This window comes from Branchiostoma belcheri, unplaced genomic scaffold (assembly GCF_001625305.1).
Source record: "Branchiostoma belcheri isolate BF01 breed outbred unplaced genomic scaffold, Haploidv18h27 scaffold3, whole genome shotgun sequence".
NCBI classification, from domain to species: Eukaryota; Metazoa; Chordata; class Leptocardii; order Amphioxiformes; family Branchiostomatidae; genus Branchiostoma; species Branchiostoma belcheri.
Genome location: NW_017803909.1, coordinates 1,875,377 through 1,888,619, shown reverse-complemented (window position 1 = coordinate 1,888,619; position 13,243 = coordinate 1,875,377). Strand labels below are relative to the sequence as shown.

The 13,243-nt window shown below is 38.8% G+C and overlaps 1 protein-coding gene across 2 annotated transcripts in view; it reads right to left on the bottom strand.

The window, feature by feature from the left end:
• Positions 1-74: 74 nt before the first annotated feature.
• The window catches only part of LOC109473640 (lysosomal protective protein-like), a 76,563-nt gene continuing 63,394 nt past the window's right edge, over positions 75-13,243 (bottom strand). For both annotated transcript variants that reach the window (XM_019773577.1, XM_019773576.1), the window contains exons 4-14: positions 11,678-11,728; positions 11,303-11,389; positions 10,721-10,876; positions 10,452-10,543; positions 10,008-10,110; positions 9,543-9,722; positions 8,943-9,085; positions 8,426-8,501; positions 2,943-3,032; positions 2,673-2,771; positions 75-902 (exon numbers count right to left, since the gene is read on the bottom strand). In XM_019773577.1, the coding sequence (XP_019629136.1) occupies positions 813-902; positions 2,673-2,771; positions 2,943-3,032; positions 8,426-8,501; positions 8,943-9,085; positions 9,543-9,722; positions 10,008-10,110; positions 10,452-10,543; positions 10,721-10,876; positions 11,303-11,389; positions 11,678-11,728 (1,167 nt within the window). In that variant the 3' untranslated portion in view covers positions 75-812. The remainder of the gene's footprint in view (positions 903-2,672; positions 2,772-2,942; positions 3,033-8,425; positions 8,502-8,942; positions 9,086-9,542; positions 9,723-10,007; positions 10,111-10,451; positions 10,544-10,720; positions 10,877-11,302; positions 11,390-11,677; positions 11,729-13,243) is intronic.

Below are 13,243 nucleotides of genomic sequence, written 5' to 3'. Positions count from 1 at the left end.
CTCTTAGAACACAAGTGCCATAATAAAACAAGAAATAAATTTAGTGTTGCATAGTACATTACTACTAATACTAGTAACATGATAATGATAATAGCTCCTGCATAATAATCCAGAGGAATGTCCCCTGTAGAAACTAAAATGTACACCCAATCTTTCCAGATAGTAAGTTGCTATGACCAGCAAGCATAATTTTTTTTTTTTTACATGTAACATAACATTTTAGTTATGATTGCACTTGCACACGTAGAAATTGATTAATTTGTAACTCGGTGGAACTTCTTTTTTCCGCCATGTTGCTGGTAGTGAGATGCAGTGTTGAGTAAAAGAAATAAATCACATTTACGCATGCAGCATTAAAGATAATGCAGGGCTCTGTTGCTATCGTTAACACACAGAGTGCCTCTTGTGTATCAATGAAAACAACCTCGCCTGTGCTGTATTCAGGGACACTACACAGATAAACCTTTCTTATCAACTACATTACTGCTTTGAAATGAAATTTAGGACACTATAGAATGTAAAAGCCCTCAATATATTCCCTTGTTTGTAATACAGGATTTTAAAGTATTTTGCTGAAAAATATCCTGACCTATTAAGTTCAGTGACCGACTTTGCTAGTACTGAATAGAGGTATCGAGAGAAAAGTTCTCTGTAACATATTTTTATTACAGTTTGCCTGAAAATGACATGATAGGTTTGTCCTGTCTAATACCTGCTCTTCCAAACATCACCGTGAGTTAAACTAGATCTGTCTGTAAGTATGTTTCCTGAAGCCCTGTAGCAGAGATACTAGTAGCAGAATGGTGTCTACTTCAGGTGGCAAAGGGCCTCTTCTTGAAGAAGTTGTTGATCATGGTGAAAGCTGGGTTCGGCTTGTCCATGGGGACCATGTGACCTGCACCCTAAGGTAAACAACACAAGAGTTGTTCAAAACAAATATCACATTTCACAAGTAGGAAATAGCAATCTGCATACAACTGTGATTAAGTCATATTAGACCTTGTATTTCATAGACATTAAGAAATTTGAAATGGAAACTTGTAGATTAATTTCTTTCCTTGCATGTACTATTTCCTTTTCCACTCAATATATGAATATTGCGAGAGGCTCCAAATTTTTCCTGTTATACTGCAAATTAACAAACTGGAAGTGGTTATTCTGCAATTGTGAAGTATAATAGGATGCCATGAATATGTAATATGAAATGCTTCCACATATTTGGCTTCAGGATTCTGATATTTATCATACAGAAATAAATGATACTGCTCTGGATTTGATCAAAACTGTTTTGATTTTCAGAAGGAAATGAATCAGCTGCAAGCATAACATTTCAGAAAGTACATGCTGGTATCTGGATGATTGTATACAAATGGGGTTTTAAGCTGAATAAAGTCCCTCCATCCCCAGTCTGACGAACAGCAGCTATTGGCGTCATGGCCGTTCTGACGCAAATGGTCGTGGGCTCCAATCCATCTCCACCAAACTACGCTGCAATTTCACTTCCTCAGTGCCGTGATAACCAAGTGTAAAGGCTTGCCATCATTCCTCAACCAATCACAAAACAGTGAAAGAATACAAGAAAGAACACAATGCTAGAATTCTCTACTCGTACATTTGTATCTCAATGTAAGGTGAATGTTACGAAGTGGAAAACCACAAGTGAAATATGATCAGCTTCATTTCAGCTTGTGTTTGCACAAGCAGGCGAACAGCTTACTGAGCGCACCTCGTAAACAGCCTGTATTCCCAAGCCAACTAACTGCGCCGCACGCGAAGATCCCCACCAAAGATACCGGCTTTTTCAATTTGAACGTGAGTCTGCCCAAATGCCGGTGATTCTCACTCTCTGGATTCGGTAAATCACCTAATTTGCTTTGTTCAACTTATCAGTATGGCTTTCAATTACAGGGGGTTTAACAACTCACCACAACTTAGTGGGACAGTGGCTACATCTCCCTATCTAGTCTACTGGGTGAGCCGCCCCAGCTGTTGCCAAGTTTACAGTCCATGCATTTTTTACATTTCAATAAAAGTTAGAAGAATCTTTCACTTCTCAAAATACAAACAAGTAAGCTACAAAGGGAAATATTTTGACTATCATAGCACAATCACACATGTGAATCTCAGTTACAAACATGTATTTGTCATAAAATTCCAATGCCTAATTTACAATGCACTCCTAATGTACAAACATTTCCAGTTGACAAGCAGACTTAAAACCAGGCAAGCCATATGCCACATCCACAACATGATTGTATTTTTCCCATTACACATATAATCTACACAGGTCTTTACAGCACCAGTGAAAAGCAAGTTACGGTGATCTCCTTGCTGTGTGATCAGATAAGGCCGAGCCTGTTTGGTGTAGAACTCATCAGTTAAACTCCCAATTACAAGGGGTTTAGCAACTCAACATAGCCCGGTGTGTGGTCTGTGGACTGATGCCCTTGAATACAGGACACTTGTGTACACTACCTGCCTTCTACCGAACGATTAAGGCCTCTGTTTATTTTTCCTAATTTACCAAATTAAAGTACAATGTACTTTCTGTTATAAATGGACAGTGATGTCCATGCATGGGACTAGAATAAGGCATTGTCAACCCATGTTCATGCCTAAAATCTAAGTTCCAAAAGATAAAATTGGTATATGGTGGGGCTATGAATATTTACCTTGACTGTGAGGAAGGCAAAGTTCTGGTATTCTTTAACAAAGCCAGCAATTTGGTCCTTTCCATCATTGAACAGCCATGCCCTCCTCTGGATCTGTTCCTGTTGATGTACACATTACAACATTGTTCATGAAAAATGGGGGTGCAAACATGCAGCTCTGGGTTGTGTGAAAACAAAAGAGGACGGAGTAACAAGATAAACATAAGTCTACATAATGAATTACGATTCATCATTTATCACACACACACAGCTGTAGTAAGCAAACCGTACCTGCATTCCGAGGGACTCTACAAACCACTGGTTCCCTAGGAAGTTACAGGCCATGTCTGTATCTCCATTGTACAGCAGAACACGGTACTTCTGTAGGCAAGAGAAACATGAAGGTCTGTCAAGTTGTAAACATCATTAACTAATCTTTACTAAATTGTTCTGTAACCAATACAAATTAGGGTGTATAAACAGATAAGCAAGGAAACTCTACAGTTTTTTAGCCATGCTTCTCTAATAAAACCAAATTAAACTGTAAATTCCACAGACCATTTTAGAATTATACCTTTTGTATTAAATCACAACATTTTGATAAATTTTTCTATGCAGTTTTCCAAACCCTTGTCCCAAGTACACAGGAACAAACAAAGGTTGGACTGTAGGCTGTTTGACATGCTAACAATGTGGTGCATATGTTGGGTTTAAGTACAGTACTTGACCAAGACTTGATTTAAGACCCATTCAAAAGGAATGTACAGCAGGGACATGACAAGGTCTGCTAAATATACATGTCACCAGAGGAAACTGGGGAATTATGAAGTTACTACTGTCTGTAAAAAAAGTGACAAGGTGAAAAAGCATGTACACACTTAACTTTTGAAAGATGTTATTATCAAAATTTCCATTTCAGAATGAGTTTGATTGATGATTCACAACTAAGTACACAGATTCATCATATTCTGTAAAATGTAGCAAAATCCATCTTACCAAATTTACAACACTACATCATGTCCTGTCCTTCTCCACTAGCCATTAAACTGTGTTTCTGTTTATCTACATTTCGTCCTTGTTGGTTTTGTAGAATTGGACACTACATCAACTTTTTATGACCTGGCACGAGGGGGAGGGAGACCACAAACAGAGCTGTCCCCTGGTGGACATCAGACAACATTATGACCAATTGTCCATGCACGGTTGCCCACAGGGTAATGTGAACATTACCACAGGGCAATATCACCATACCCTCTAGGGAAACATTTGGACCCTTGATGGATGGTACCATTTTATAACCTCAGATAGGGGCTTAACTGTACAAATAATGACCTGAGATGAACAGGACAGCCTTTACGACCCAACAGAGAGGACTTCCCTGTAAAGTGATAGTAAATTACCTCCCTGATGTATTCCGGCTTTATATTGCTTCAAATTGGGGTTTTCCCGTGTAAACCATGGATCTAATGACCTGACATTATTGCCCCATTATGACCCCTGTCATAAAAGTGCAGCGGACCATTATGTCAAATTTATACCAGTCATTTGCCACAGCTTAAACCACAAGGCATGGCTGCAAGGGTGGGGGATTTGGAGGTAATTCAATTACAGAATTGGGCCCTTCTGTTAGAGGATTGCTGGATTTGAATGGATGACCAAGGGAGGGTGAGGGAATTTTTAAGAGGCATGTTTGGAAGGTGTGGTTGTGGTTATTATTATAATTATTGATTTTCCTGGTAGGCTTTCCAATGGAATACTTTTTAATATATAGACAAATTAAGCAGTAAGTCTTTATCTTTAATTAGTAGAGTGTAGATATATATACTTGCAAAATATAGCATTCATAATCAGAATGAATATACTGCTGGTGATATGTATGGAACTGTAATGTCAAGTTTTAAACATTTTGCAAGTAACCAATTTCATACCATGGTTTCTACTGCATTGTACATTACACCCTGAGCATAGGTGGACTGTCAGTTGACACTAGTTTGTGAGAGTTGACCAATGTCTGTACCTCACTGTTTAACCTGGCATGTCCAAAATTCACTACCACTGATCCCTCCAGTATTGCCCCACACCAAACTGGGATCCTGTAAGTCACATATCATTAAACTGGGATCACAGGTTGAGGCACCCCCATCTACAAGGAACGGGCCTATTACATGCCAAATTAATACAATAAAATTGCGGCTTATTGCGTGGATGAGGACGGTATTGGAAAGGGGAGCTGTGGTGACCCTTCTCGCGCTGGTTCTGAAGAGTGCAGGGTCGGGAGAGCGGGGCTCGTCGGGCGTACGCGGGGGATATCTCCCGGAACAGTTCGATATATCAGGCTCAACAATGACAGGCAAATCACATCGGGCAAGGTGTGCCACGTCAGGATGTATCGCTTACTACCTAAGGGGGGATTTATGATATCTTATGACGTCTCAATCATACCTGACTTAGCATTTCCATGGCTCGCAGACCCCATGTGAGAGGTATTAGAGAGGATTTCAGACAAAATTGCAAGTTTTCACATTTGTCTTGATGTGGTTTTAGATAAGACTGGATTCCTATGAATAACGAAACTTTTATTGGTGATATTAATCGCCACAGTGTATTCCTCGGGGAAGCTTCTAAAATGAAGTTTTGATTTTGTTTGAAGAGGATCTGGGGAGAGATTGAATTCTCCATTTGACTGTGACCTTCAAAAAAGTCTGTACTTGATTAATTCATCTGACTCTATATGTCTGTTACTGCAGCCATTTTTCACTACTTTTGCTATGATTTCTTAGACTATGGGACAGGTAACATTGTAACTCAACATTACAGTAGCACTTCCATTATTTCCATTCCAATATTCCATTTTATATGCTTCTTTTGTTTAAAATGGACGGAGACCCTCAATCATTTTTTCTTCTTTATCCCTTTCTAAAATCTCTAATAGTCGTCCAACATTGCAGTCTTTTCATCAAGTATGAGTACACTTTAAACAATCAAGTTAAACTGCATATAAATCAATGTTCCATGAAAATGAAATAAAAGAAAACTTTCAAAGTTGCCTTGGTCCTATAAACCATCAAAAAAAGCAGATTCAAAAATTCTCCATTAACATTACATCTTGTAGCATTACTTCTTTATGATTGGTGGCAGTAAATTAATTAGCTTCCATGGCGTGCGGCAAAGGTGAAGAGATAAACGACCCTCTGCCATCCATCATACATCATCTGTTCTGAAGCTGAGAGCAGTCACAACTTCTCCCCTCAGTACCTTCCTGCTGATTAATTTGTCAGATTCAAACATGGGGCCATAACGTCCATCCATCATACAACATCTCCCCTCATCTACATGCACCATCCAACGTTCGACAACTTCCAACAGTTGGGGCACCAGCTGTCCCGCTCAAATCCCTCGTCAAATTCATGCCAAAACTTGGGTGTAATCCTGAAACATTCTGTCACACCGGATCCAGGTTATCATCCCCGCTTTATCCTCGCTTATTCCTCTGCTTTGATTCGCCTCAATGCAAGGGTAGTTATAAAAACATAAAATACATAATGCTGTCATTCCGTACAGGCTGGATGATGTAGGATTAACTGCTTAAAGGAAAGCCACCTTTATTTTTCATTTTACATGACTGCAACTCTGCGGAGTGGTTACAAAATACGTTTTATGAAGGAAGATGATGCAATCAAATGATGCGATGTTGCCATGTAAGACCTAGTACATATCAGGTTCAGGTCAAAGAGACCGACGTACATGTATTTTGGAAGAGTTTCAAATCAAACATCTTTATGAAACATGGCTATACCCTCACTGCACATTTTGTGCCAAACCATAAAATTGTTTCCTCCCAGTAGATATGACATTCATCAAAGCAACATGATGTACAAGTACAGTCTATTTATTTTGACAAGACACCCTGTTCACATTTCCCTCTGTGTGATCCACACTGCGACCTGTACCATGACAGCAGTCTTCATTGGTAGGCTGCCTGCCACTCCACAACACCAGCCCTAATCCCACAATATCGTGGCTATCACAGCACAGATTCCCATCATCATCCTGGCTAACCGCAGCATCAAGTAGTTCATCCGATCGGGGCCGGGCCCACACAGATCAAACTGTCATTCCGAGTTGTTACAGCTGGAGTTTTTTTATTGTCTTTACGACCCCATCACATCACAGTAATCCTTCTCTGTGGAGCGGTCCTTTATGGGCCAGTCTTAAGTCCAGTTGGATTCAACCTCTGCCAAGCTGGGTTTTATGTCCAAATCACATGTACAGCAGATAGATACGTAGGCAAAGATGCCACAGCTCCATGAACATTATGTTCAGTGGTCTCAACCTTACCCTTTGGATTCATAAGTCAGCTATGCTATGGTCATACATCACAAATACTAGAGTTGTCCATCTGTGGAAATGAGAACTTCTATCTGGGCCAAAGTAGTAGATTTCTTTGGTTCACAAATAAAAGTCACGACCAACATTTGAAAGCAAATGCTAGTCCCCACATGATGTCCCAACATAGAATATGTGTCTGCAGATCTGTTTTATTTTGAGTTGAAAAATTCAATGGCACAAATGGAACAAAAATGTAAAATTCTGAGAACATTCATACATGAATGTGTGCATGTTAGTCATGGAGAAATCCCAAACATACAAGGATCTACTATTTATGTCTTTTCATCCTCAGAAAAAGAAAAAAAAAACTGGAATCAAAAAGTTGTACTTAGGCTGCATAAGTGGGTATAACTCAATGATATAATCATTACACGTAAGCCCAAACTCTCAGGTAATATAAAACTGCTAGAGAAATGGCTAGTTCTACTAGAAGTTGTGAATAGATGAAATGCATTAAATGTTATGATACCTGATATGTATATACACTGTATATTATAGGGATAGGCCAAACCAATTCTATTTCACAATTAGTTCTCAGATTGCTCCACTTCTTCTTTTTCTGATTTCTGATTGAATCAACTCCAAAATGTTAGCCTTTTATGTTGGCCTCAACAGTTGAAGTTCTATCTAGTTGTTACAGTTTTTCATCTATCAATGCAGTAAACTAATTAAAAGTTTAAAATTCATTGTTTGAATTATAAACGAGCCTGGTATGTTGACTTCATTTTAAAAAGATATTGACTTTATGGCTCCTACTGTGGCATTTGAGGTTATCATAGGATGCCTAGGCCTGTAATGACAAATTAAATTGTTGTGGCCTTGAACCTGAAACTTGAACCAAAATGAATGTATCACTGTTCACTGTTGAAATAATGTCCTTTAAAACACCTTGTCCCAAGAGGGCAGGTGGCTGCCCTTAAGGAGAGAATCCCACTGATCCTATTGGCCATTGGAGTTAGTTTATGGATATTGTTTCTAGCTTCTTGGCTGTCCAAGTAGCCCATGGGGCATTGTGGGTAGCTTACTGGCCCATTCCACAAAGACTATGGGACATTGTACTTAGCTTACTGGCAATTGTGGATAGTTTATGGAGCATTGTGGGAAGCTTACCATCCATAGGAGTAAGCTGAAGGACCATTCTAGTTTGCTTTTTAGCCATTGTATGTAAGTTTATGGGTGTACTGTGAAAGTTTTAACTTCAAACTTTCACAGTATGCAAACTTTGAACAGTTTTGATGTAACTATAGTTATAAATCTAAGGATTAGTTCTGGAGTATTGAAATTATCATTTTAATTCTGGTGTGCTTAAAACTTCAATTCCTAAGGGTATAAAATCAAAGTTACACTTTTGCTGTACATGAGTGAAAAGAAGTCCATGAACTTACAAAAGCCATGATGATCTGGTCATACTGAGATTTCATGGTGTCGTATTGGAAAGTAAAGTTCTGTAGAACAGCAGATCTGAAAAATGCAAAAGAAGGAAAATTTACTGTACCACAAGGAAGTAGAGTTTGTGCTTCACAGACAAAATTTCAAAGGCACAATACACTGCAAAATTAGGAAATCTATCTAAATGTGATGTTGTTAATTGTCTTTCTAATTTTTCTTTCAAACTTAGAGTTCCCACGATAGGATAATTTGATACTCCACTCTTAATACATGTACAAACCATGGTAGTGAATCCCAATGTCACACACTGTTCCCATTCCCTTCAACAAGTTATCTCTTTTTAGCCTGGGTGCTATCCACTGTAGTGTCACCAGCGACATTAAACTATGGAGGATGGCACCAAGGCTAAGCTCTTTTGCCATCCACCAATTCTTCTTATGCTCTTATTATGTTCTTCTTATGTTCTTGGTACAAATCTGGCGTATCTGAGATATCATAGAAAGAAGCACGTACGAGCATTCTTCCCAGGAGGTGATATTGTCAGGTATATGAAGACTCTGCCTGACGTATGGGTTGTTGAGGTATGCTGTGATGGCCGACGTGTTGACACAGGGGATCTTTGCCTTCAGCTTGTGGCTGGGGATGTCCCTCAGTAGCTACATGTTGTACCATGGAGAAAGAAATGTAGAAAACGGTGGTGATAATCATCAATGTGATTCTAACATCATAGTAACATTCATCTTAAGATTGAGAAGTTACATATTAATGACCTGACTTTGAATACAAACATTACAAAGTGAATTGCAAAACCCATAGAAAAATGGCATGACTGTATATATCTGGACACTCTAAATCTTTAAAGACACAACTTCAAGTCTACATCTATCAAAAATCCTGTGTACTTAACATGAAAATCAAACATTTTATTTCGATCTTCAAAGAAGTACATGATTATAGTAAGACATGATGGTATACCATATAGTCTATGCCAAAGGATGTAACAACCAGCCATTGTATGCCATCCCACAGCACACTCAGACTACTGTAAGATTATGACATGACACTTCAATAAGTCTCGGATATAATAATATAATCCCAGAGTAACAACTTTACCGTCCTTCTCTTCTGTCCGAAGTAGTCGTTGTGGAACACAGGCGGGTCAATATCATAGGTGACGTACTTCTGCCCATCAAAGCCCAGCCCAGAGTGAGGCGGGATCCCTCCGGAACAGTTGGCGTACAGGTTGTACCTGTTCAGTCCTATGTCCTTGATCACATGGGACACCTCCTGCATCTAGGATAAGGTATTACAAGGTCTTACTATACTACTACCAGTAACAGAATTGCTCCTGTTGTGAGACAGGTTGGAGGTGCACTGTTGCCAGTTTTGTGTTTGAGACCATACACTAACAGAATCATGGCTAGAAATACGACCTGCATATACAATTAAGTGCAGATGAAATTGATATTTCTGATGTCTACCTGCACCTAACCTGCACTGGTCTAATTGTTTATGTGTCATAGTGGGGTAGAAAATGAAGTAAATAGACTACAACTTTAATTGTAATATTATACTTACAGCAGTGACACAGTCAGGGTTGGTATTGTTGTAGAAGTTACAGGAGTGTGCATTGATGCTGTTGTTGTTGGGGCAGCAAGACTGTGTCAGGGCTGTCCATAGGCTATACAGGAAAATATCATTTATGCATTTAATCCTAGTGCACAAATTCTAATAAGTGCAAAAGTCCTTATCACAAACTTAACATCTAAGCTATGGTAAACCATAGGGAAGTGGTAGAAACATGTGACATTGTACATACACAAATAGACAATGGACATTCATAATTTTTACTATTATTATTCAGACACACAACTTCTAGGTCCAATGCAGTTAATATCTCTAGATCCCTTCAACTGCTTTACTGTATGGTGAAGATAAAGACAAACCATTTATATTCAGTACAATGTGAGATGTGGAAAGAACACTCAGTCTTTTGGTCTATACATGTAGTATAATACTCACTCATCCCCAATCAGGCCATGGTAATAAGCAAAGTAGACTAGAGAGTTGCCATTCAGTTGAATACTGCTCAGACCATTTCCAACTGCAATACCCTGAAAAAGAAAAATGAATGTATTTATACATTATTAACCATTTGACAATAAAACTGCACTGTCTCTTAAATAAGCACATTCTGTGACAAAAAAAGACTCCAAACTATTTCTGGTTTTGTGGCTGACAATAGACAATTATGTGTATTGACCAGTACCAATTCATTATTTTGTACCTACCTGAAAATTGATGGCTGACTCCTGCATAACCTTGACAGCTAACATTGGGATATAGAAGCCAGCATAACTGGATCCCGTAATGAAGAAGTTGTGGGTTTTATAGTAAGGGTACATTTTGAAGAAGTCTTGTAGAGCAAGATAATTGTCTTCAGCAACCTGGAAATAAGCAGATTTTAGTTGTTATTCTGAGACTACAACATTAGTCAAAAGAAGAATCTGTTCTATATTAGAACAAATTTCAGCCATGTAGACTGTCTAGTTGAAGTACTTCCCATGACATGAGTTCTTGTCTTTCTGGTAATTGGCTAATATGAAACGGGGGTTCGCCAGGCCTCCATCCAGGTGATTTAAGTGAATTACCAACTTCCAGACAGTAGACCTTTGACCATGATCACACATCATGACCCTACTCTGAGTGAAGTAAGGAAAGTCCTTTAATTAAAGTGCCTTTCCCAATGGCACAACATAGGGCATGTCACCCAGGGATCGAACCAGTGACCTCTTGGTTCAAAGCTGAACATACTGACCATTATGCCATGCGATGCCACATTTGACAGAGGTCTGTAGAATAACACAAGTTACCTCATCATCGTTAGTGGTGTAGTTCTGCTCGTCAGAATAGGAGAAGCCCACACCGGCTGGTGACTCCAGATACAGCACATTAGCCTCCTGTACGTACATACAGGCAGAACGGGAGTGTGATCGACAGAGTACCAGTTAGGCTCAAGTGTAACAGATGTACCAAAATGTCAACTTGAAGTCATTCATGCTGACTAGAAGAAAAGCTTAATTGTACTGTCCTTACACAAGGAGTTGATGGATTCATTTTTTCCAACGATTTTTCATCAAAGTAATACTACCTATAAATGTATACTACTCATACTACCAACAGCAAAAAAACAGGCACTTTCATATAATAGTATTAATGCCACAGGTAAGAATATAAAATGTTGGTACCTTGTTCCAGCTGTAATAATTGTAGTTAAGGCTGAAGCCATCATCTTGAACCTGCAAAGGGAAGGACAAATAGTAAGACAAAATGTGCAATTCCCTTTGTGAAACATACATGTATTAAGGTGCCATTAAGTCATACAATCACTTAAGATATCATATTGTTTCATTCTAATTACTTCTAGATTATAATAACAGGAAAATAAAGATATGTTACTCATAAGAGTATCTCTTCTAACAACATTACTGGATGGTAATGTTCCAAGACAATTTCTGTAGCAGTGCTCTTACAGTTTATCTCTTCAACTCGTATTGTTCCCAGCTGCCATCACACAGACAATGATGTGATTACTACCTGTTTTAATTTGTCTAAGTGCAGATTGACGAATCTTACAGACCCTTGAGTTGATGTAAATATTCAATTTAAGAATTTGGGAGGAGCCCAGTGACTGTTGTCAAAGTGATCATAATTTTCCTCTCATCATCATTTCAAATCATCCACTGTCAACATGTAAAATGACTATCTTAATTTGCTACAAAGCATTGCGTTTAGAGTTATTTTCTTTCAGAAAAGCTGTGAAGAGATGTGATGTCAAGACAGAAGGACTTGAAATATACAGAGGGTATGGGGGGTAATGACACAAAACTTCTCCGAAACTACCTTGAGATGAGCTGAAAGGAGGAAACCTTTTCAGACATGCCTCTCCACACAGCAAATGTTTTATAAGAAGCCAGGGCATGTTTGGTGAGGGTGGGAGAGGTGCCACATATCAGCAGGCCTGTGTTGACAGGCCAGGGAAAACACAAGGTCTGACACCTTGGGGGCTTTTCCACAGCTACGCAGTCATGTATGTGGAACAAATGTCACATGCTTTGATGGGAGGGACACACAAGCTTGGACCAGTTATGACACATTTAAATTAACTTTATCATTGGGAATTTGACTGTATCTGTATCTGCATAGCTGGTATAACCACCCTTTGGTGTAGCACACCAGCTTTGCAGGCACAAGGCGCAGCAGCAGCTGGCTACATTACACCTAACCCTTGAACATCTAACTCTAACATTGTCTAAAGCTATCTAATGATAAATGGCTCTACTTATCATATCGACATACATTGTACCATCAATGGAGATATTGTATCGAAAGGACAATTTGAGAGAGTTTGAAACAGTACTGAAGTTTCAATTTCCATTTTAATACAAAATTTCTTGCAATGTGTAACTTTGTTATTGCATTGTTCTACAACCTTAAATCTGTACAGTTTGTTACTATTATGATGTCTTGTTACTATTATCAATTCTGCATCCATTGGCAGTGGCTGCATCCAGTATGACAGCACAGCTAGGATATAAATGGCCTGGTCAGAAGGGGGAGTATGTCTCCTGTTGAGGTGTAGGAGTGTACATGGCAGTTTAACATACTTTTAAGGGAATAAGAGGTGACAGACTTCCAACAGTTACAATACTACATACACATACAAGATGAGTGTTTGGTCTCATTCTTTAATATAAAAACTCCTGTATGCTGTGACAGGCTAAGAAGGTAATTAATACAGTAAAACAGTTGCA